Below are 20,907 nucleotides of genomic sequence, written 5' to 3'. Positions count from 1 at the left end.
CCAGCCGCGGGGCACAGCGCCCGCTCCCCCCCAGCCCCGGCATCATCGCCATCGCCGCCCAGCACCGGCACCGGCGCCGGCACCGGCACCGGGAGGGCGAAGGCGCCGCCGCCGCTGCTTTTCAGGCCCTCGGCGGCCACCGTCCGCCGGCACCGCCGCTAGGGGAAAGGAAGGAGGCGGCGGCGCCCGGTGCGGTCGCTGTGGTAACGGGGGGCGGCACCGGGGGGAACGGGGGGTACGGGGGGGTATGGGGGGTAACGGGGGGGTACAAGGGGCACCGGGGGGGGCCCGGGGGAGACTGGGGGCACTGAGGGGAGACTGGGGGGGGACCGGGAGGGTACCGGGGGGGTATAGGGGGTACCGGGGAGGTACCGGGAGGGTACAGGGGGCACCGGAGGGGGAATTAGGGGAGACTGGGAGGCACTGAGGGGATACTGGGAGGGTACTGGTGGGCACCGAGAGGTACCGGAGGGGTACAGGGGGAACCGGAGGGGTACCGGGAGACACCGGGGAGATACTGGAGGGCACCGGGTGAACACACGGGGCACCGGAGAGATACTGGGAGGGTACAGGGGGCACCGGAGGGGTAGTTGGGGGATACTGGGGGCACTAAGGGGATACTGGGATGGTACCGGAGGGCACCAGGGAGGTACCGGTAGGGTACAAGGGGCACCAGAAGGGTACTTGGGGGAAACTGGGGGGCACTAAGGGGATACTGGGAGGGTACTGGAAGGCAATGGGAGGGTACATGGGGCATTTGGGAGGTACTGGGGGCGATGAGGGGATACTGGGAGGGTACCGGAGGGGTACAGGGGGCACCAGAGGGGTAGTTGGGGGATACTGGGGGCACTAAGGGGATACTGAGATGGTACCGGAGGGCACCGAGAGGTACTAGAAGGGTACCAGAGGGCACCAGGGAGGTACCGGTAGGGTACAAGGGGCACCAGAAGGGTACTTGGGGGAGACTGGAGGCACTAAGGGGATACTGGGAGGGTACTGGAGAGCACTGGGAGAGTACAGGGGGCACTGAGGGGATACTGGGAGGGTACCAGAGGGCACCAAGAGGTACCGGGAGGGTACAAGGGGCACCAGAGGGGTACTTGGGGGATACTGGGGGCACTAAGGGGATACTGGGAGGGTACTGGAGGGCAATGGGAGAGTACAGGGGGCATTTGGGAGGTACTGGGGGCGATGAGGGGATACTGGGAGGGTACCGGAGGGCACCGAGAGGTACCGGAGGGGTACAGGGGACACCGGAGGGGTAGTTGGGGGATACTGGGGGCACTAAGGGGATACCGGGAGGGTACCGGAGGGCACTGGGAGAGTACAGGGGGTACTTGGGAGGTACTGGGGGCACTGAAGGGATACTGGGAGGGTACTGGAGGGCACTGGGGGAGTACAGGGGGCACCGGAGGGGTACCAGGAGGCACTGGGGGGATATTCGGGGATACCCAAGGGCACTGAGGGACACCAGGGAGGTACCTGGGGGGCACCGGGGGCAGCTGGGCCTGTGAGGTGACAGCAGGAGGCAGCCCAGCAGTGGGTGACCCGCCTTGGCCTCTCCAGGTCTGGTCCCATCCCGGTCCCGGTCCCCATCCCGGCGCCATGCCCAGCCCTCGCAGCAGCCGCGAGCGCCGCGCCGGCCGCCCGGAGTTCGTGTCCCTGCTGAGCCAGCGCGGCCCCACGGCCCCGGACAGCCCGAACCGCCGCCGTGAGTCCGGGGGCTCCGCACCCCCGCCGCTGCCTGAGGAGGACTGCATGAGGCTGAACCCGTCCTTCGTGGGCATCGCCCTCAGCTCCCTGCTCGCCGTCGACCTCTGGGCCTCCAAGCGCCTGGGAGTGTGCGCCGGGGAGGCCTCGGCCTGGGGCAGCGCCCGGCCGCTGCTGAAGGTGGTGGAGGTGTCAGGGCACGGCATCCCCTGGCTGCTGGGCACCTTCTACGGGCTCTGCCAGAGCGACAGCTCGGCCGCCAGGGAGGTGCTGCTCAACCTGCTCTTTGGTGAGGCCAGGAGGGGGCCGCCACGGTGGGAGGATGGGGCCAGAGGGATGGGGAAGGGCTGAGGAAAGCTGGGTGTCACAGCCCGGGGGGAGCCGTCTGGTTCCCAGCAGCTGGCATGTCTGCCTGGAGCTGCAGTACCTGGGTGGCTGCTCCAGCTTCCAGACATTGTGCCCATGCAGTACACGGGTGGCTGCTCCGGCTTCCAAAAACCTGTGTCCGTGTGGCACCCGGGTGGCAGCTCCAGTTTCCAAACACTGCGCCCGTGGGCTTGCTGCAGGCACTGATCTGTAAAAGCCAATGTGGAAACTTCACCCAAAGCATGCATTTTAATCACACCTGGTGCTGTACTCTTTCCCTCCAGCATCCTGTCCTGGGAGGTACATGTAAATTCATTTTTGCTCGCTTTGAAGCAGCCGTAGTGCCAGAACAACAGACCTTTCTGGATTCCCAGCTTTTAAGTTGTAAAATTATAGGTGTCTCACAGTGATTGAATCTCGGTTTGCTTGGTGGGAAGTGCATGCTTTCGTGCATCTTTTCCATTTAGCAGTGTATGGCTAAATTACAGCACTGGTGGGAAGGGACCTGGTGGCTTCTGCCCTCTTTCCACAGAATGGTTTGGGTTGGAAGGGAGCTTAAAGCCCACCCAGTTCCACCCCCTGCCATGGGCAGGGACACCTCCCACCAGCCCAGGCTGCCCCCAGCCCCATCCAGCCTGGCCCTGGGCACTTCCAGGGATGGGGCAAACACCGCTTCTCTGGGCAGCCTGTTCAGTGCCTCACCTCCCTCATAGTGAAGAATTTATTGCAAATATCTAATCTAGATCTGCCCTGTTTTAGTATAAAACCATTACTCAGAGCAAGCTTGTTCTGGCACCAGGGCTGCGTCCAGCTAGAGCCACCCACCTTGGGGTCCTGCAGCACCCACATGGGGAATGAGCTGAATCTCCCAAAAGAAGTGATTGAACTAGGTTTACTTCTAAGAAAAAAAAAAAAAAAAAAAAAAAAAACACAAATAACATTTGTTCTTAAATGATTAACCAAAGGGAGTAAACTAAAGTGACCGAAGGAAGGACTTTGTGCCCAGGCACAGGCCGTAGGGCAGAAATCAGTCTCTCAGACAAGCTTTCCCTGGAAGAAGCAGCTCCTGCCAGCACCACAAGCTGGGCTGAGATAGCGAAGGCGCTGCCCGGTGCGAGCAGCTGCTCTTGCCAAGTCCTGACGGAGCATTTCTCAGACACTTCACCTCTGACTTCTGCCACAGCAGCCTTTAGGCTCCTGGGAGCAAGCTGCTGTTGTTTAGTTCACCCCATTTTTAAGAGCTGAGTAAAGGGTGTTTAACTTGTACACCAGTGCCCCCAGCAGCAGGGAGAAGCCAGATGTGGAGCTGCAAGCCCCCAGACCCACTGAGGACACAGGGACCCCCCCTCACACCAAGGCGCAGCTGAGGTGGATTGATCATTTACCTGGGTCAAAGCAGGGCGTGCAGAGCCATGCTGAGTCAGCAGAGGCAGGAGGGAACGTTAACCCTGCTGGGGCTTTCAAAACAAGGCAGGATTTGAGCCCTGAGCTGCGAATGCTGGGTTTTACACCAATAAATGCCGTACAGCAGAGTGCTGACGGAGGTGTGCTCGGGCAGAAGCAGACTGCCTTCTCTGGGCAGGCGTTGGTAGCTCTGAGTTTCCTTGGTTCACAACTCGCCTCCTGTTTTTGTCTCATTTCCCACGAGGAAATTAACCTTATTTCTCACTCCTCTTCCTCCTCCTAGCCTTGCTGCTGGACCTGGTGCTGGTGGCGGTGGTGAAAGGCATCGTGCGGCGGCCGCGGCCCACGCACAACAAGATGGACATGTTCGTCACCGTCTCGGTGGACAAGTACTCCTTCCCCTCGGGCCACGCCACCCGCGCCGCCCTGGTGTGCCGCTTCGTGCTGCACCACCTGGTGCTCGCCGTGCCGCTGCGGGTGCTGGTGGTGCTCTGGGCCCTCGTCGTCGGCGTCTCCAGGGTGATGCTGGGCAGGCACAACGTGACGGACGTGCTCTTCGGCCTGCTGCTGGGCTACGGGCTGTACGGCGTGGTGGAGTACTGCTGGCTCTCCCCGCTCAACGCGCCTGCCCTCTTTGCTCTCTGGACCCACTGAGAGCCTCCCGGAGGAGGAGGCTCACACCCCGTTCTCTCCACACACGCACACACAGAGAAAGGGGGCTACCGGGACTCGAACTGATAGTTCTCCAGCCAAAATTTCACACTAGCAACGCTGCAGGCTCCCAGGCCTGTGGTTAGGTGCTGTCTCGCCCTGCTCCAGGCACCGAGCGCTCCCCAGGGACAACGCAGAGCCCGGGGAGGGGTCTGTGCACCCCCTGGCAGCTCGCTGCTGATCCTGTGAATCAGGGTGCCCTCGCCAGGCACCTGCTGCATTAGCCAGCGGTGGGTGGAATAGCTGGGGCTTCACAGAGGTTTCCCTGCAGTTTCCCAGGTTAGCTGTGTGCTGTAAATACAGATGATGATGCTGCTGGGGCCTGTCCTCGGGTTTATAAAGAGCTCTGCCTCCTGAGCAATGCGTCTCCTTCCTATCGCCCCTGGTTTAGGCGCTGCACCAAGGCCAACAGGGACACGGGCACCTGGCTCCCAGTGCTGCGGGGAAGGGAAGGGGGCAGCCGGGGGTTTGGGCCATCCGTGGGATCTCCAGGGGATGGGGAAGCAGCCCCCAAGCAGCAGCAGCCTGCTCTTAATGCCGCCGTGCAGAGCTTTGCAGCTCTTTTTCCCCGTCCACAGGATTTTCAGTCACCCAGGGGCAACAACGTGGAGCTGTACCAACTGCCTCGGCTCCCCTGCACTGCCACCATTCATCCTGGCAACCTTTTCTTCCAGTTTTTCTTGGCAGGAGAGGACCACCGGGAGTCCGGCTCCTGCCTCACCCTCTCCTGGGGCCTTAAAACGTTCCCCCTTGCTGCGGGAATCGCCTCGCTGGGGGGTTAGGGGAAAGCCGTGACCCTCACCCAGCCCAGGGCTGCTCAGATCCCTGCCTGCGTTCCCCAAAACCCTCCCGAAGGTGAGGCTGCTCCTTCCACTGGGCGGCAGGCGAGGAACAGGGCTTCAGCAATCCCCTTCTGCCCTATGGGGGAAGGCATCGCGGGGGAGTAGAGGGCAACAGCAGAGCTGGCAGGGACTCTGCCAGCCAGGGCTGATCCCACCGTACCTTGCAAAATGAGCCAAGAGTGCAGATAATCAGGAAATTGATGGTGGCGAGGCTGCAGGCACAGCAGGCAGGGAGCGAGGGCTCTGGGCAGTGCTTAAATAGCGCTGGGGGTGTGAGGAACGAGTGGGGCCAGGTGGGGCTGCTCGTGGCCATTAAGTCCCTGGAAAAAAATCAAGTTAAAAAACCAAAAAGCCATGGCACTGATGCCCACACGAGGCCACGGCGAGGGCAGCAGGGTGCCGGGCAGCCCGTCCCACGCAGCACAGAGGTTGTGGTCGTGAGCACAGCGGGGGCAGAGTCCCGGCCTGTGGGGACTTTCGGTTCCTCTGGCAGCTGCCAAAGGAGAGGGGACAGCACGACAGCAAGCCGTGCAGCCATTTCGCAGCGCAGCGGGGTGGGGAGGGACGGGAGGAAAGCCCAGGCGAGCTGTCCTCCTTGTGCTGGCCCCGTGGAGCTGGCAGAGGGGTCCCAGCAGAGCCGAGGGGGGCTGCGGGGCTGGGAAAGGGGCGGCCAGGAGCGAGCCACGGCTGCGGGGACGTGGGTGACGTGGGGAGGGTGCCCCCGGGGCTGCCAGAGCCACTTCACCCACCCACAGGGTACCAGCGGCGTTCGGCGTAAGCAGGTCTGGGCTGATCCCGATAATCCTGCAGGTAAAAGTTCAAGGCAATGTTTGATTTTCCAGCGTGCACACCGCGGGGCTGAGCTGCCCCTTGCCCCGCTCCGGGCAGCCCCCCGAGGTGTCCCCTGCAGTGGGGGACCCCAAGCGGGTGCCGGGGCGGCTGCTGGCCCAAATCTCTGCCGGAAAAACGAAGCAGCCGGAGCGAGCCAAGAGCTGGCAGCCTGCCCCGTGGCTCCGTGGGAGGAGTGAGGGCAGGGGAGGCTCCCCCTCGCCGCCGAGCGCCATAAAACCAGGCCACAAGCGGCCCCGGCCGAGGCTGGGTGGCGCAGGGCGGCATGGCGAGGCGGGTGGCCGTCATCGGCGGGGGCAGCAGCGGGCTGTGCGCCATCAAAGCCTGCCTGGACGAGGGGCTGGAGCCCGTCTGCTTCGAGAGGAGCAGGGACATCGGCGGGCTGTGGAGGTTTGAGGTAAGAGGTTGGAGGTAAGCCGTGCTGGCTGCGGGTGACAGCAAGGCACCGAAGCCGGCCACGGGGTGGTCCTGGGGCAGGATCCGTGCACGTCCCGGTGGGTCCTGGGGAGCCTCACGGTGGCAGAACCCCCCTGGCTCCGTCACGAGGCAGTGACCTGCGTGGGGCCGGGGACAGAGGGACATTGAGCTGTGCCCCGCGCCCGCAGGAGCAGCCCGAGGAGGGCCGTGCCAGCATCTACCGCTCTGTCATCATCAACACCTCCAAGGAGATGATGTGCTTCAGCGACTTCCCCATCCCCGACGACTTCCCCAACTACATGCACCACTCCAAGATCATGGAGTACTTCCGCATGTACGCCCGGCGCTTCGACCTGCTGCGGCACGTCCGCTTCGGGGTGAGAGACGGGGACCTTGGGGGGGGACATGAGGGTCCAGGGGGCTGCAAGACGCTGATTCCCGCTCCCCCCTGCCCAGACCAGCGTGTGCCGCGTGTCCAAGAGCCCCGACTTCGCCACCACGGGCCGCTGGGAGGTGGTGACCGAGAGCGAGGGCAAGCAGCAGTCGGATGTCTTTGACGCCGTGCTGGTGTGCACCGGGCACCACACCGACGCGCACCTCCCGCTGCACGCCTTCCCCGGTACGCCCCGTGCCCCTCGCTGTGAAAAAAAAGCCCCCAAAAAGCCGTGCTGTGGCTGTGCCTGCTCTCCTCGCTGCTTTTTCTCCCGGTTCCATGGGTTTTCCTGCGTGGTTTGGCCCTGGGGTGGGTCTGGCAGAGCCAGGGAAGGCTCCCCGGGGTCACAGCACGGATCCTGCTTCGTTTTGGGGTGGCCTCCAGCCCGGCACAGCATCCCTCCTCCCTCCCCACAGGCATCGAGAAGTTCAAGGGCCGCTACCTGCACAGCCGTGACTACAAGGACCCGCAGGACTTCAGGGACAAGAGGGTCGTTATCATCGGGATCGGGAACTCGGGCTCGGACCTGGCTGTGGAGATCAGCCAGACGGCCAAGCAGGTGAGCAGCAGCAGCGGGGGCCCCGCGGGCAGAGCGTCCCCGTGCCTGGTGGCACCGTCCCCAGGTGGGACACCGCAGGCTTGGGACCACCATCTCCCCGAGGACACCCATTTGGGGGGGTCTTTGGTGTCCCCACGACCACCACAGCTCTCAGGAGGTGACTTTCCCGTTCGCCCAGGTCTTCCTCAGCACCCGCCGCGGTGCGTGGATCTTCAACCGCGTTGGGCAGCAGGGCTACCCCATCGACATCGTCTTCACCACCCGCCTGAAGGCCCTGATGCAGCAGCTGCTCACCTCCTCCATGGCGAGCGGCTTCGCGGAGCGGCAGCTCAACATGAGGTTCGACCACGCGCACTACGGCCTGAAGCCAAAGCACAGGTGACGAGGGACGCGCCCTCCAACGCCACCCCCGGGGACGAGCCCCCCCCTGGGGCAGGACACCGCAGATTCTCCCCACCCCGCTGCCCTGACGGCTCCTTCTGTGTCCTCCAGGGTCTTCGACCAGCACCCGACCGTCAACGACGACCTGCCCAACCGCATCATTTCGGGCAGGGTGCGGGTGAAGCCCAACATCCAGGAGTTCACGGAGACATCTGCCATCTTCGAGGACGGCACCAGGGAAGACATCGACGCCGTGGTCTTTGCCACGGGGTACAGCTTCTCCTTCCCCTTCCTCGAGGAGTGTGTGAAGGTGGTAGAGAACCAGGTCTCCCTCTACAAATACGTCTTCCCCGTCGACCTGGAGAAGCCGACGCTGGCTTTCATCGGCTTCATCCAGCCCCTGGGAGCCATCATGCCCATCTCGGAGCTCCAGTGTCGCTGGGCCACCCGCGTCTTCAAGGGTAAGCGAGGCAAAATGCCCCCAGAGCCTGCAGCCCCACAGCTGGGGCAGACGGTGCCCAGCCGTGTCTGGGAGGCAGCAGCCAGCCGTGCCTTTGCTCGTGCAGCCCCCTGAGTTGTGCCTCTTCCCCCCAGGGCTGAGCACGCTGCCGCCGAGGCACGCCATGGAGGCTGACATCAAGCACAAGAAGGAAGAGATGGCCAAGCGGTAAGACCCCGCCAGGAACCAGCTGGGACAAGGCACTGTGGGCTAGTGGGGGCTGCCAGTGGGCTCCCGTGCCTACGTGCCACCAGAGAAGGGGCTCCAGCCCTCCCTCCCTGCCCGCAGGTACGTGGCGAGCCGGCGGCACACCATCCAGGTGGATTACATCCCCTACATGGACGAGCTGGCCTGCCAGCTGGGCGTCAAGCCCAACTTGCCCCTGCTCTTCCTCACCGACCCCCCGCTGGCGCTGGAGGTGCTGCTGGGGCCCTGCACGCCCTACCAGTACCGCCTGCGGGGCCCGGGAGCCTGGCGGGGCGCCCGCGCTGCCATCCTGACCCAGCGGCAGCGCGTCCTCCAGCCCCTGCAGACGCGGCCCGTGGAGGAGAACAGCTCGGCCTCCGTCCTGCCGCTCCTCCGCAAGCTGGCCGTGGCCGTGGCCGTCTTCGCCGTCATCTTCCTCCTCCTCTAGGCCCCCGCTCGCTGCCTGGTGGGGTTGGCAAGGGCAGGGGGGGGCCGTGCGTCCCCACGGCAGCCGTGCCCCCCGTGCCCGGAGGGCGATCCGCTTGCTGGCACAGCCCTGAGCAGCGAAGCTGAGGCACTGGAGCCTCCCAGATGTGGCAGCCCCAAATAATGCCCCGCGGCTGCAGCAGGATGGGGGAAAAACCCTGCCCTTGTGTAGGGAAAACCCCACCCTGCTCAGGCACCGCTGGCACCCAGCGGGGACTGGCCGGGCTGTTCTGTCACCTGCATACCCAAGGGGCCTCCTCCGATGCTGATACCTTCACGGCGAAGGCACGGTGAAATTTCTAACTGGATTAAAGTGTCTTAAACAGAGCCAGGAACCTGTCCTATTATTCACATCCCCCTGCGTGCTGGGGACACGCACAGCTTGGGCTATGCATACACACCCATACATCCACGGCAAAGCAGCCTTGTCTGGGGCACGCGGAGCTGGAGCAGATGCCTGGGGTGACAGCAGCACGGATCTGTCCCACCCTGTCACACACGGCCCCATGGGGACACGGGTTGGGGACCTGGCACAGCGCCGGCTGCCCCTGGCCACCACACACCGAGGCTGGCAGCGGTGCCCGGAGCATCCCCCCCATCTCGTTTTCCACCCCGTGACTTGCCAAAATTTGGAGCGGGGCCACGGCTCAGCCCCCACACCCAGGAAATTCCTGGGGGTGGCTCTCCGAGGTGGTGAAGTGCTTCCCGAAGATAATGACCCCTTTGCGGAGGGAGGGAGGGCGGGCGGGAGGTGTGGCGCGGCGCCGTGGGAACCTGTAGATCACGTCTGGATGAAACCTCTCGCAATGCCCCCGCTGCCCTCGGCCACCCCTGCTGGGAAGCACCGGGACGCCTGGTGCTGCCCGAGCGGCCCTGCACGCCTCCTGTGCCCCCCGCCAGCCTCACCTTGCTGCCACCGCCGGCCATGGCTGCGCAGAGAGTGGCCGTCATCGGTGCCGGCGCCTCGGGCCTGTGCGCCCTGAAATGCTGCCTGGACGAGGGGCTGGAGCCCACCTGCTTCGAGAGGAGCGGGGATATCGGGGGGCTGTGGCGCTTCCAGGTAAGCCCCACACCATTTCAGGCTGCCCATGGACCCGCGACTGGGGCCGGCCCTCACCCCGGGGCTCGCTGCTCTGGCTTCGCTCTCCCCATCCCCTCCCTTCCCCGCTGGCTTCTCTCCCACCCCTCCCATCCCCTGTGCCCACCCCGCAGCTCCCCAGCTGCCCTGCTGCTGGTGGCGTCCCTTCCCTACCTGTCCCCGTCCCCTCCTGCCCAGCCCAGCCCTGGCAGCCCGGGCTGCTCCTCTCCCTGCTCCTCTGCCTCTCCCACGCACCGGCACCAGGCGCTGCCTGCCCGGGGGAACCCCCGGATTTGTTCCTGCCCCCGCCGAGCGCTGCTGCTGCCTCTTTTTGCCGGGACCCCCGCCAACCAGGCGTGCCTCGCTGCCCTGCCCTGCCCTGCCACGAGCACGGGAGCCTGGGGCACGCTGCACGGCACCAGCCTGGGTTTTGGGGCTGCTTGGCTACAACAACGCTGCTTTTGCCCGTGGTGGGTGTGGAACGGCGATGGAGCAGAGCCAAGGCAGAGACACTGAGAGCAGGAACAGCCACTGAGCTGACACCAGCACCCTGTGGGGCTCGTGGGGCAGTGGCACCACGGGGGGCTTTGGGAACCCCTCGAATCTCCCCCTGGCTGGCGCTGAGCCGTGCCCCGCGCCCGCAGGAGCAGCCCGAGGAGGGCCGCGCCAGCATCTACCGCTCCGTCATCATCAACACCTCCAAGGAGATGATGTGCTTCAGCGACTTCCCCATCCCCGACGACTTCCCCAACTACATGCACCACTCCAAGATCATGGAGTACTTCCGCATGTACGCCCGGCGCTTCGACCTGCTGCGGCACGTCCGCTTCGGGGTGAGAGACGGGGACCTGGGGGGGGGACATGAGGGTCCAGGGGGCTGCAAAACGCTGATTCCCGCTCCCCCCTGCCCAGACCAGCGTGTGCCGTGTGTCCAAGAGCCCCGACTTCGCCTCCACAGGCCGCTGGGAGGTGGTGACCGAGAGCGAGGGCAAGCAGCAGTCGGATGTCTTTGACGCCGTGCTGGTGTGCACCGGGCACCACACCGACGCGCACCTCCCGCTGCACACCTTCCCCGGTACGCCCCGCGCCCCTGCCACCAGGTGCTTACCTCTCCCGAGGCCACCCACCCGCACCCAGCACGGCTTTGCTCTTTTCTTGCAGGGCTGGAGAGTTTTGAGGGCTGGTACTTGCACAGCCGGGACTACAAGAGCCCGCGGGCCTTCACGGGGAAGCAGGTCGTGGTGGTCGGCACCGGGAATTCGGGCATCGATATCGCGGTGGAGCTGAGCCACACGGCCAAGCAGGTGAGCTGCGGAGCCAGCCAGGCTTGACACTCTCCTGCTCCTCTTTGCTCCCAGCCTGATTTTATTCCCAGCCCAAGCAATCTGAGTTTGGGTCGGCAGCAAGCTTCAGGTGAAATGTCCCTCACTAGGGTATTTATTGAAAGAGCGATCCGATTCCAGAGGGCACCAAACAATATCTGCTCTCCCCCCAGCACTGCACCCATCCAAAGCGCCTCATCCCCTCTCAATCCACCCAAGGGGCACAGTAGGGCCCAGCCCTCCAGAGCCTATAATATAATACGCCAGCATATCATATATAAGAGTACCTGAACGGGACCACAGTGGGACGTGGCTCGACACCGCTGCCTCCCTTCTCCTTCCTCCCAGGTCTTCCTCAGCACCAAGCGCGGGGCCTGGGTGATGCACCGGGTGGCGGAAGGTGGCTACCCCTTCGACTTCTCCTACCTCAGCCGCTTCATCCAGCTCCTCCAGAGCCTGCTGCCCCTCTCCGTGAGCAACTTTGTGCTAGAGAGGAAGCTCAACGCCCGCTTTGACCACTCGCTCTACGGCCTGCAGCCCCAGCACCGGTGAGCACCCAGGCAGTGCCGCGGGGACCTGCTGGTGCCCCCAGCCTGGCCCCACGAGCTCTGTCTGTGTCCTCCAGGGCCCTCAGTCAGCACGCGACCATCAACGACGACCTGCCCAACCGCATCATTTCGGGCAGGGTGCGGGTGAAGCCCAACATCCAGGAGTTCACGGAGACATCTGCCATCTTCGAGGACGGCACCAGGGAAGACATCGACGCCGTGGTCTTTGCCACGGGGTACAGCTTCTCCTTCCCCTTCCTCGAGGAGTGTGTGAAGGTGGTGGAGAACCAGGCCTCTCTCTACAAATTCATGTTCCCCGTCGGCCTGGAGAAGCCGACGCTGGCTTTCATCGGCTTCATCCAGCCCCTGGGAGCCATCATGCCCATCTCGGAGCTCCAGTGTCGCTGGGCCACCCACATCTTCAAGGGTAAGCGAGGTGGGTGGAGGGTGCAGCCAGGATCTTCCAGGTGCAGCAAAGCCAAGTCATTCAGCTGGTGGCACCTCCTCCTCCTTTTGTTCTCCTCCTGTGTAGGAACAAAAACCAACACTGCATTTCACAACAAGCCTTGCACTTTTTAATCTTGCGGGGTTGGTAACAGGTCTTCTTGCCTGCAGCCTACTTTCTCCCTTTTCTTTCTTTGCACATGCCTCCCTCTTGCTCCCTGCTTGGTGGCAAAGCACGAGCAGAGGCCATACTGGGTACAGAGGCCCACGTCAGCCAGGAGCACGGCTCTCCCTCCTTCCTCTCCTTCCCCAGGGCTGCAGGAGCTGCCGCCAACCAGCACCATGCTGGCCGACATTGCACAAACCAAGGAGAAGATGGCCAAGCGGTAAGGACCCTACAAAGCATTCCCCCTGCCGTCACCCCCACCCGGTGCCCACACACCGAGCCTCCCTCCCTGCCCGCAGGTACGTGGCGAGCCGGCGGCACACCATCCAGGTGGATTACATCCCCTACATGGACGAGCTGGCCTGCCAGCTGGGCGTCAAGCCCAACCTGCCCCTGCTCTTCCTCACCGACCCCCCGCTGGCGCTGGAGGTGCTGCTGGGGCCCTGCACGCCCTACCAGTACCGCCTGCGGGGCCCGGGAGCCTGGCGGGGCGCCCGCGCCGCCATCCTGACCCAGCGGCAGCGCGTCCTCCAGCCCCTGTGCGGCGCGGCTGGGTGCTCGGGGCCGCGCTCCAGCTCGGTGCCGCACCTCCTCAAGGTGTGCTTCAGCATCGGATTGATCGCCGCCACGCTCGTCTACGTCTCGCTCTCGCCTTAGCCCAAAAGGAAGGGGAATTGGGGTCCTGGTGGCTGCCTTGTGCTGTTGGTCATATAGCCGTGTGGCTGTATGGTCGTATGGCTATATGGTTGTATGGTCATGTGATTATATGGTCATGTGGCTATATGGTTGTGTGGCTATATGGTCGTGTGGTTATATGGTCATGTGGCTATATCGTTGTGTGGCTATATGGTTGTGTGGCTATATGGTCGTGTGGTTATATGGTCCTATGGCTATATAGTCCTATGGCTGTATGGTCATGTGGCTGTATGGCTATATGGCTATATGGTCGTATGGCTATATGGTTGTATAGCTGTATGGTCAGAAATTTTGGGTACAGCCCTGTGGCGCCAGGAGTTGGACTCCATTACCCCTGTAGGTCCTTTCCAACTCGGAATATTCTCTGATTTTACGATTCTGTGTTCTTATTCCTCACTTTGGGGTTTTGCTGGTGGGGGGGGCGCTCTGGGGACTGGGCTCACACCCCCACACCTCCCAACACCTCTGCGGGCTGCGAAGGCCGGGACACCAACAACGCAAGCCCCAAAAAAGAGGCAATAAAGCCTTTCCCGGTGCCCCGGGGCTGAAGGACCAGGCTCTGCCCCTCCTTCGTCCCCACAGCCCCGCCACCGCCATGGCGGGCTGCCCACAGCAAAGATGGCGGCGCCCGGCCCCGGCCGGCCCGCCGTGAAGCCGCGCCGCCCTCACCCAAAATGGAGGCGGGGCAGAGCGCCCCGCAGAGGCCGGCGGTGGCGGCCGCCATTTTGAGCGGAGGCGGAGAGGCGGCGGCGGCGGCGTTGGGGGCAGGTGGGGCCGCGGCCGGGGGCTGCCGGGGTCTGGGGGGGTGCCGGGGGGACGGGGACAGGGACGGGGACAGGGACGGGGTGGCGGCTGGGCGGCACGGAGGGTGCCCGGTGGGGCTGTGGCAGCGCTTCGTGCCCCGCGCTGTCAACGGAGCCCCCCCGGTGTCGCTGCTCGGGGGCTGTGTCCCTATGGGGGACCCCAAAGCCCACCCAGCTCCAGCCCCTGTCATGGGCAGGGCCCCCTCCCACCAGCCCAGGCTGCCCCCAGCCCCATCCAGCCCCCAGGGCTGGGGCACCCGCAGCCCCTCTGGCAGCCTGTGGCAGCGCCCCAGCGCCCTTATAATGAAGAATTTCCTCCTAACCTTTAAGCTAAACCTCCCCTCTTTTAGTTTAAAGCCGTCCCCCCTCGCCCTGCCGTTATCCCGTTGAGCAACGAGCTGCTCCCCATCGCTTTTAACCCTCAGGGCCTGACAGGTTCACTGCAGAGGCTTGCTTGGGCTGTGGTGTCGGCAGCATTTAGGGTGCCTGGTCTGTAGGGACAGCCAAAGGGAGGGGATTCCTCGTGGAGAAGAGAAAGGGGAGCTTTGAGAAAGCCTGTGTGTATCGCTCAGGTCTGTCTCCATACAAGAGGTTCAGCCCTTCCACCGTGCCTTGCAGCCCAGCAGTGAGGGAGTCGTAGCAGAGGTGCTGGGGGAAAAACCTCAACACCCACCCAGGGACAGGTTGTGTGGGGAGCTGCACAAACCTCTGGGCAAACCTCCTCTGGGGCAGAGGGGGAAGGTGTCGGGGTGTGTGGTGCTCCTCTCCCAGCCTGAGCACTCAGGGATGCTTGGTCCTCACTGCAGGAGGGTAGGCGTGTGGGCTAGCTGTGCTCCAGCCCCAGGGATTTAAGAAATACTTCAGTAATTGCTCTGTAATGTGCTAAAGGCTGGCGTTGGCTGGCAGCCTCGCCTGGCACCCTGCGTATAACTCGATCTCCTAAACAAAGCCCCAGATGTTGCAACTAAGCAGGTGAAGCAAGGCTGGCCGTCCTCCCGCCTTGCTCTGCGGAGCTGCAAAATAAAGCTGGGAAGGGGCCGAGAACCCCGACCCATCCCAGCTGCTGAAAACCTGAGCCTGGAGACTCCCTCGTAACCCTAATGGCTCTGGTGTCTGTCCCAGGAGGTGCGTAGCTGCTCGTGGCCGGGCGCTGCGTGGCCAGCTGGGCCTGCGTTGCCTTCTCCAGGCTGGGCAAGATGGGGATGAGGGTGCCGGGGTGGCTGGACGTGCCCATCCCACCCGCTGCGGGACCTGTGGCAGCCTGAACAAGACGTGAACGAGATACGAACACCATCAGAGCTGAGCTTCCTGCGGGCACCACAGCAATAGCCCCTTGCCTTGGCCGAGCTCCAGCTTGGGCGATTCCACTCGGGCGCTGTAAGCGCTCCCTGCTGCTCCTGCCAGGCTCCAGGCTCTGCTCTTCTGCCCGCGAGCTCTCGGAGACGCGTTGGGAGTTGTTACACAGCTGCTACTTTCACTCTCAGGCTGTTTTCTTGCTGGACATTGCATTTTTTTTCTGGAGAGCCCGACTGTGGGGCTGTGAAAGAGGCTCTGTGAGTGCCAAGCAACCGATCTGCCAGTAAAGGTTGGCTTTATTTTTCCCGTCTGTGCCCTGCTGCCTGGCGAGGGCTTGTGTAAGACGCAGCACGACTCATATCTGCTTCAGAAGGTAGCAATTAGCAGCGCAACTATCATGATGGTTCATAAGGATAGGGCTATAATTAGGTCAAGCTGTCTTGTTTGTTAAACTCCCCTCCAGCTCCCAAACTTGGCACTGGGGATGAACTTTGGGCCTTTTTTAGGCTTGCTGTCAGTCTGCCCTGGCCGAGGGCGCTGGGAAGCAGCGCTCTCGCTCCTCTCCTCGCTGCGGGAGCCCGCGGGCAGAGGCACGCTGCCCTCCTCTTCCTCCCCCAGGGGCTGCTGAGCTGCCATGGGCAACACCACCAGCGAGAGAGTGTCCGGGGAGCGCCATGGCTCCAAGTCCCACCGCTCCGACGGCTCCAGCACGCCCCACGCCGCCAAGGAGCACCCGCACAAGATCATGGTGGGCAGCACCGACGACCCCAGCGTGTTCAGCTCCCACGACTCCAAGGTAGGGGATGGCTGCTGCCTTCACACTCCTTAACGTTTGGGGTCCTGCCTGGCGCTTCAGCTTGTCCCAGAGCCCAGTGCTGGGCTCAGGCTGTTTGCGTGGAGAGGGATTTTAGCGAGTGAAGTGAGGGGAAAGTGAGCGTGGCCCCCGTTGTCGCCGTGTCTGAGCCAGGCTCTGGTGTTCTTTGTCAGATCCCCGGGGACAAGGAGTTCGTGTCGTGGCAGCCGGATCTGGAGGAGTCGGTGAAACCATCCCAACAGGCTCGCCCCACTGTCATCCGCTGGGCTGACGGGGGCAAAGAGGTCTTCATCTCCGGGTCCTTCAACAACTGGAGCACCAAGATCCCGCTCATCAAGAGGTGGGCAGCCCCTCGGGTCACCCTGCGCTCTCCTCTCGGTGCCGGGCGCTGTTCCTCTCGCTCACCTGGCTTTTCTCAGCTCAAAATGCCTGAGCTGGAGGTCACCAACACACGGCCAGCTTCTCCCCGGGGTGGTGCTGCTGTGGTGGTAGGAAGTTGTGAAACAGCGGCACGGGACGGGACGGGCCACTTTGTTTTCCCAGCTGGATGCCACACGGCTGCAGCCCTGGCCCCAAAGCCCTGCCCAGGTGTGCTGCAGTTCCCTGGGAGCTCTTCCCCGGGCTGAGGCCTTACTCCATGCCTAGTGGGGGCTGTTGAGTCGTCCCTCACACGTCTCCCTGCCATCGTGATTTTCTTGTTGCTCTGCAATACATCTCTGTTTTTCCTGGAAACGCTGTGCAGGACTCCAGGCATAACCCCAGCAAATCTCTGGCATGGGTTTATCTCGATTCAGAGCTGTTGTGCTTCCTGCTCTCACCCTGCAGTGCCAGCACAAGTTTAGATGTGTTGCCCACACAGCCTTGCACGCAGCGTCTGACACAACGGCTTCCCTGGGCACGCGGGGCAGGGCTGCAAGCTGAACTCCTGTGCTCCTTGCGGCCGGGCTCCTAGGGGTTTGGGTCATGCTGGGGCTCTGAGCGTGCTCTTTTTTGGGACCCCACGGAAGGGCAGCATCCAGAGCATCACCAGGGTGATGGTGTGCCACGTCTCTTCTCTCTGCACAGCCACAACGACTTCGTCGCTATCCTGGACCTCCCGGAAGGAGAGCACCAGTACAAATTCTTTGTGGACGGCCAGTGGGTGCATGACCCATCCGAGGTAACTCGCAAAGCTTTATTCCTGCAGATCGTGCCCTGGGCAGGGGATTAGGAATGATGTGACCGCAGCAGAGGGAGAGCAGGAAGAGCAGAGGGTATCCACCAAGATAAAAGCAGAGCTCCATCCCACTCTGAAATCCTTTCAGAGGCTGGTTCCTATGGGTTTGGACATGCTGTATGGGAAGGTATTGGGTGCCAGTGAGACCCCAGAAACCTTTAAAGGCCCATTTGGAGTCAGCTATGTGGAAGGACAAACCGTGGGTCAGCATTCACTTGCAGGTTCTCCTCCAACCTGACTCACAAAGGATCGGGGAAGGAGAGAACACTTGCCCATCAGCATGCAGCAGGAAGGAGAATGAAAGCAGGAGGTGATGCAGGAGCCTGGGAGCAAAGGGAAATCCTCCCAGGATAATCAGCAGAGATCTGCAAGCACAGAGTAGAGCTAGACTTTTGCTACCTGTGCTCTGAGATAATGACACAGCAAAGGCAGCGTGGGCTGGGAGGATCTGGGTGCGCTTCAGCTGAGGGTAACGCAGGAAGACTCTTACCTCTGCTCTCTCCAGCCTGTGGTCACCAGCCAGATGGGGACAATCAACAACCTGATTCACGTCAAGAAGTCTGACTTCGAGGTGTTCGATGCTTTGAAGGTGGATTCCCTGGAGAGCTCAGAAACCTCAGGTCGGGGTGAGTTTTTTCTGGCGTTGCGGCTTTGCATGCGCTGTTCTCCACCTCCTGCTCTGAGACTCGCTGCTCGGGGGGGTGAACGGACCCCCCGAGCAGAGGCGTAGGCCTGGAGAGATTCGGGTTTGGCAGCGTGTCCTGCCCGTGTCCTCAGCAGCACGCAGCCACGGCCTCGTCTCCACGAGGGGCTGTGCTGCTGTAACTTGCTCTGTGCTAGCGCCGTCCCAGGGCAGGGTCGGTGCCCGCCTGCAGCTGCCATTTCAGACTGGTGAGCGCCGGGACCGTCACCCCTTTCTGTCCGCTGGGCTGTGAGTAAGTCATCCGACCCGGGGCGACAGCTAGGTGAGAGCAGCAGCCGGGTTATTTTCAGCAGCTGCCCCTGGTTTTCACGCCAGGGCGATTTGTACTGTTGCTGGCACGTCGCGAACCTTCCTCCGCTCGTCTTACAGCAGCAGGTTGGGTTACCGCGCGGGCAGTGCTGGCAGGGAGCTCAGGCATAAACCCCGTCTCAGGGGCAGCCCCAGCCTGAAGAGAAGCCCGCAAGCAACAGCAGCAGCTCCGAGGAGGTGGAGCCCTTCAGGGCGCTGGCTGTCCCCAAACCATGGGGTTGGATGTGGCTGGGAGATGCGGCCCGTCCCGCTTCCAGTGCCAGCGAGCTCCTGTGGTCCCTCACCCAGGCTGAACGGCTCCGAAACCAGCAATTCCCATCCTGGGACCTCCCCGTCAGGCAGTTGTGCAGCACCAGCGAGCTGTGCCTGCTGCAAACGGTGCTGCTCGGGGGCTGGCCAGCTGCTTGGCTTGTGGAGAGAGACCCTACAGGGGTCTTGTAGGGGTCTCAGAGTGGATACCGCAGGCTGCCTGTGTTGTGTCAGTGCATGTGCCAGCCTTGGAAATGCCCAGGGCTTGCCTGGCTGCTTATTGTGCTGTGAGAAGTCTGGTCTGTTGCTATAGGATATGTGGCGAAGGGGGAACTAGTGCCTGAAGACCCCTTTGAAACAGAACAAGCCACCTGCCCCCTAGCTGCTGTGGCTTCGAGCCGTGAGATGTGACAAGCCTGCACTGCTGCCCCACTGCATGCTAACCCCAGGCTGGGCTGATGGAAGACATTAATGCCTGAAAGCCCCTCTTGGATGCTGCTCTGGGCTTGTCAGTCCTGCTTTATCCGTCTCATGTCTCCTCCCTTTAGACTTATCGAGTTCACCACCCGGCCCGTACGGCCAAGAGATGTACGTGTACCGGCCCGAGGAGCGCTTCAAATCGCCCCCCATCCTCCCGCCTCACCTCCTCCAGGTCATCCTCAACAAGGACACCAACATCTCGGTGGGTACCAGCACGCTGCCTGCATGCAGATAACGTCACCTTTTCCTATTCACCGCTCTGGTTTGGCCCCTTGCTCTGCCTGGCGCTCAGCTGGGCCGTGTTCACGTTCAGAGCAGCCACCCAGCAGCTCAGGTTGCCCGAGGTGGCAGCTCCTTGCTCCCCGTGGTGGTTGGGGGGGTTCGGGGCTCTGCTGTTCCCTCCTGACACTCCTCTTGTCCTAGTGTGACCCAGCCCTGCTGCCCGAACCCAACCACGTCATGCTCAACCACCTCTACGCGCTCTCCATCAAGGTAAGGGCAGGACCTTGGGTGAGGAAAGGGGAGCAGCTGCGGCTCCCAGGAGCTGGGACCTGGGTGGAGACGGTGGCAGGGGGTTGGGAGACCCACGCAAGGAGCTCTCAGCTCCCTGGTGAAACGTAGCACACGCAGGGGTGTAGGTTGTGGCCTTACAGCCCCAAAATTCCCTGTAGCTGCCTCCCTGCAGTGCTGTGGGGCTGGGATCTGCACCTGACCCTTCCCTCGCCTTGCCCTGTCACGGGGTGGATGCGTTTCGCTGGCTGTGGGGCTTGGGACAGCAGGGACCCACTGGGGGGCTCCCCGAACCCACAGAGCAGTGGGAGCCCCTTGCTCACAGCTCTTTCGGGGTGTCCTGCTGCTGGGGTGGTGTGGCCGGGCTGCGTGGAGCCCCCGCCTGCTCCAGCTGACGCTGTGCCTCCCGCAGGACGGCGTGATGGTGCTCAGCGCCACGCACCGCTACAAGAAGAAGTACGTCACCACGCTGCTCTACAAGCCCATCTGAGCCGGGGCCTCGCCCGCCCCCCCACGCAGGACACGAAATGCCACTTTGTCTGCACACGCTGGGCCACGGGACTTGTGTGGGGACTGGCTGCCGGCTCCAGCCTCAAACCTGGCGGGGACGCAGAGCCCGAGCCCGCTGGGGCCGGTGCCACTGCCCCATCCTACTGGTGTGGTTTGATTTAAGCCCTGGCTCCCACCCACCTCCAGCTCCCCTTGGCTTCTGTGAGTCCGGGGCTGCTTCGCTGCTCACCAGAACAGCCTTTCCTCGCTCCCGACACGGAAAGGGCTTCACCTTACCCATCTCCTCCAGCCTGCGAGGGGCCCCGAGGCCGTCCTGGCACCGTCCTCAGCCCAGGCCAGCAGCACCGCGTCCTCCTGCTGCCCTGGCGAGGAGTCTCCAAGGCCACTCTGCTCGCTGGGGGCTCCGGGAGGTCCCCGTCCCCCAGCCCTGACTGCGGGGCTGCCCCCTCCTCGTGCTCCCCAGCTTCGAGCTTGCAGCCCTCCGCCGGCTTCAGCGCTGAGGAGGGAGCAGCCAAAACGCAGCCACGCTTCCCTGCTGCCAGGACAGCGCCGCGAAGGACTGAACGCCTGAACGCCCGCCCCGGCGGCACAGCGAGAGGGGCACCTGCTCAAGGGGGGCCCTGGGGAGGAGAGCGGGGCACGGCAGGTGCCCCAGCTGCACCGTCTGCTGCCGAAGCAGTGCCATGTGACAGGGTTTTCTCTATTTATTACAGTATTTATTGGTCTCAGTGCCGCTGGCCTGGTCTTGGAGGGGGGATTTGGAGCGGTGAAGCCTCGCGTGGCATCACGGGTGCTGGGCTGCTGGTTGTGGGGCAGCCCCTGGGTGGAAGGGAGCATCCCACAGGGCACAGAGCTGCCCTGAGGGGGCTCCAGGAGGGGTCAGAGCTGTCCCCCTGGGCACAGCCACCACCTACAGCCCC

General features: G+C 63.2%; 4 protein-coding genes across 6 annotated transcripts; all 4 read left to right on the top strand.

The window, feature by feature from the left end:
- The first annotated feature begins 64 nt into the window (after positions 1-64).
- On the top strand, positions 65-4,565 carry PLPP6 (phospholipid phosphatase 6). 2 transcript variants are annotated; one of them, XM_082766324.1, is made up of 3 exons: positions 65-189; positions 1,567-1,999; positions 3,764-4,565. In XM_082766324.1, the coding sequence occupies exons 2-3, from the start codon at positions 1,606-1,608 to the stop codon at positions 4,132-4,134; spliced, it is 765 nt and encodes a 254-aa protein (XP_082622450.1). In that variant the 5' UTR covers positions 65-189; positions 1,567-1,605; the 3' UTR covers positions 4,135-4,565. The 2 variants fall into 2 exon arrangements, with proteins under 2 accessions (XP_082622450.1, XP_082622449.1); XM_082766323.1 differs by having other exon boundaries at positions 167-203.
- A 1,110-nt stretch (positions 4,566-5,675) lies between these two features.
- On the top strand, positions 5,676-9,170 carry LOC309880904 (flavin-containing monooxygenase 5-like). The gene is made up of 8 exons (XM_082766321.1): positions 5,676-6,279; positions 6,488-6,676; positions 6,756-6,918; positions 7,149-7,291; positions 7,470-7,669; positions 7,784-8,133; positions 8,267-8,339; positions 8,460-9,170. Exons 1-8 carry the CDS (start codon positions 6,148-6,150, stop codon positions 8,803-8,805), a joined length of 1,596 nt encoding a protein of 531 aa, XP_082622447.1. The 5' UTR covers positions 5,676-6,147; the 3' UTR covers positions 8,806-9,170.
- Positions 9,171-9,685: 515 nt separating this feature from the next.
- On the top strand, positions 9,686-13,058 carry LOC309880905 (flavin-containing monooxygenase 5-like; the record flags this gene model as incomplete). The annotated part of the gene is made up of 8 exons (XM_082766322.1): positions 9,686-9,903; positions 10,566-10,754; positions 10,834-10,996; positions 11,083-11,225; positions 11,592-11,791; positions 11,869-12,218; positions 12,549-12,621; positions 12,701-13,058. The coding sequence occupies exons 1-8, from the start codon at positions 9,769-9,771 to the stop codon at positions 13,056-13,058; spliced, it is 1,611 nt and encodes a 536-aa protein (XP_082622448.1). The 5' UTR covers positions 9,686-9,768.
- Positions 13,059-13,729: 671 nt separating this feature from the next.
- On the top strand, positions 13,730-20,715 carry PRKAB2 (protein kinase AMP-activated non-catalytic subunit beta 2). Of its 2 annotated transcripts, XM_082766192.1 has the most exons (8): positions 13,730-13,865; positions 15,815-15,992; positions 16,184-16,350; positions 17,076-17,169; positions 17,732-17,852; positions 19,036-19,169; positions 19,391-19,459; positions 19,890-20,715. In XM_082766192.1, exons 2-8 carry the CDS (start codon positions 15,831-15,833, stop codon positions 19,965-19,967), a joined length of 825 nt encoding a protein of 274 aa, XP_082622318.1. In that variant the 5' UTR covers positions 13,730-13,865; positions 15,815-15,830; the 3' UTR covers positions 19,968-20,715. The 2 variants fall into 2 exon arrangements, with proteins under 2 accessions (XP_082622318.1, XP_082622319.1); XM_082766193.1 differs by lacking the exon at positions 13,730-13,865 and having other exon boundaries at positions 15,520-15,992; positions 17,732-17,846.
- The last annotated feature ends 192 nt before the right edge of the window (positions 20,716-20,907 follow it).

The sequence above is a fragment of the Aythya marila genome (assembly GCF_965140915.1).
Source record: "Aythya marila genome assembly, chromosome: 8".
Lineage (NCBI taxonomy): Eukaryota > Metazoa > Chordata > Aves > Anseriformes > Anatidae > Aythya > Aythya marila.
The sequence above is the reverse complement of the archived record's forward strand: the minus strand, read 5'-3'. Positions and strand labels throughout refer to the sequence as shown.

Coding starts and splice junctions, on each gene's coding strand:
- PLPP6 (XM_082766324.1), top strand. CDS start 1,606: ATGCCCAGCCCTCGCAGCAGCCGCGAGCGCCGCGCCGGCCGCCCGGAG. Junction 2,000..3,763: donor GCTGCTCAACCTGCTCTTTG/GTGAGGCCAGGA, acceptor TCCTCCTCCTAG/CCTTGCTGCTGGACCTGGTG.
- LOC309880904 (XM_082766321.1), top strand. CDS start 6,148: ATGGCGAGGCGGGTGGCCGTCATCGGCGGGGGCAGCAGCGGGCTGTGC. Junction 6,280..6,487: donor GCGGGCTGTGGAGGTTTGAG/GTAAGAGGTTGG, acceptor CCGCGCCCGCAG/GAGCAGCCCGAGGAGGGCCG. Junction 7,292..7,469: donor TCAGCCAGACGGCCAAGCAG/GTGAGCAGCAGC, acceptor CCGTTCGCCCAG/GTCTTCCTCAGCACCCGCCG.
- PRKAB2 (XM_082766192.1), top strand. CDS start 15,831: ATGGGCAACACCACCAGCGAGAGAGTGTCCGGGGAGCGCCATGGCTCC. Junction 17,853..19,035: donor CTCAGAAACCTCAGGTCGGG/GTGAGTTTTTTC, acceptor TCCTCCCTTTAG/ACTTATCGAGTTCACCACCC. Junction 19,170..19,390: donor ACAAGGACACCAACATCTCG/GTGGGTACCAGC, acceptor CTCTTGTCCTAG/TGTGACCCAGCCCTGCTGCC.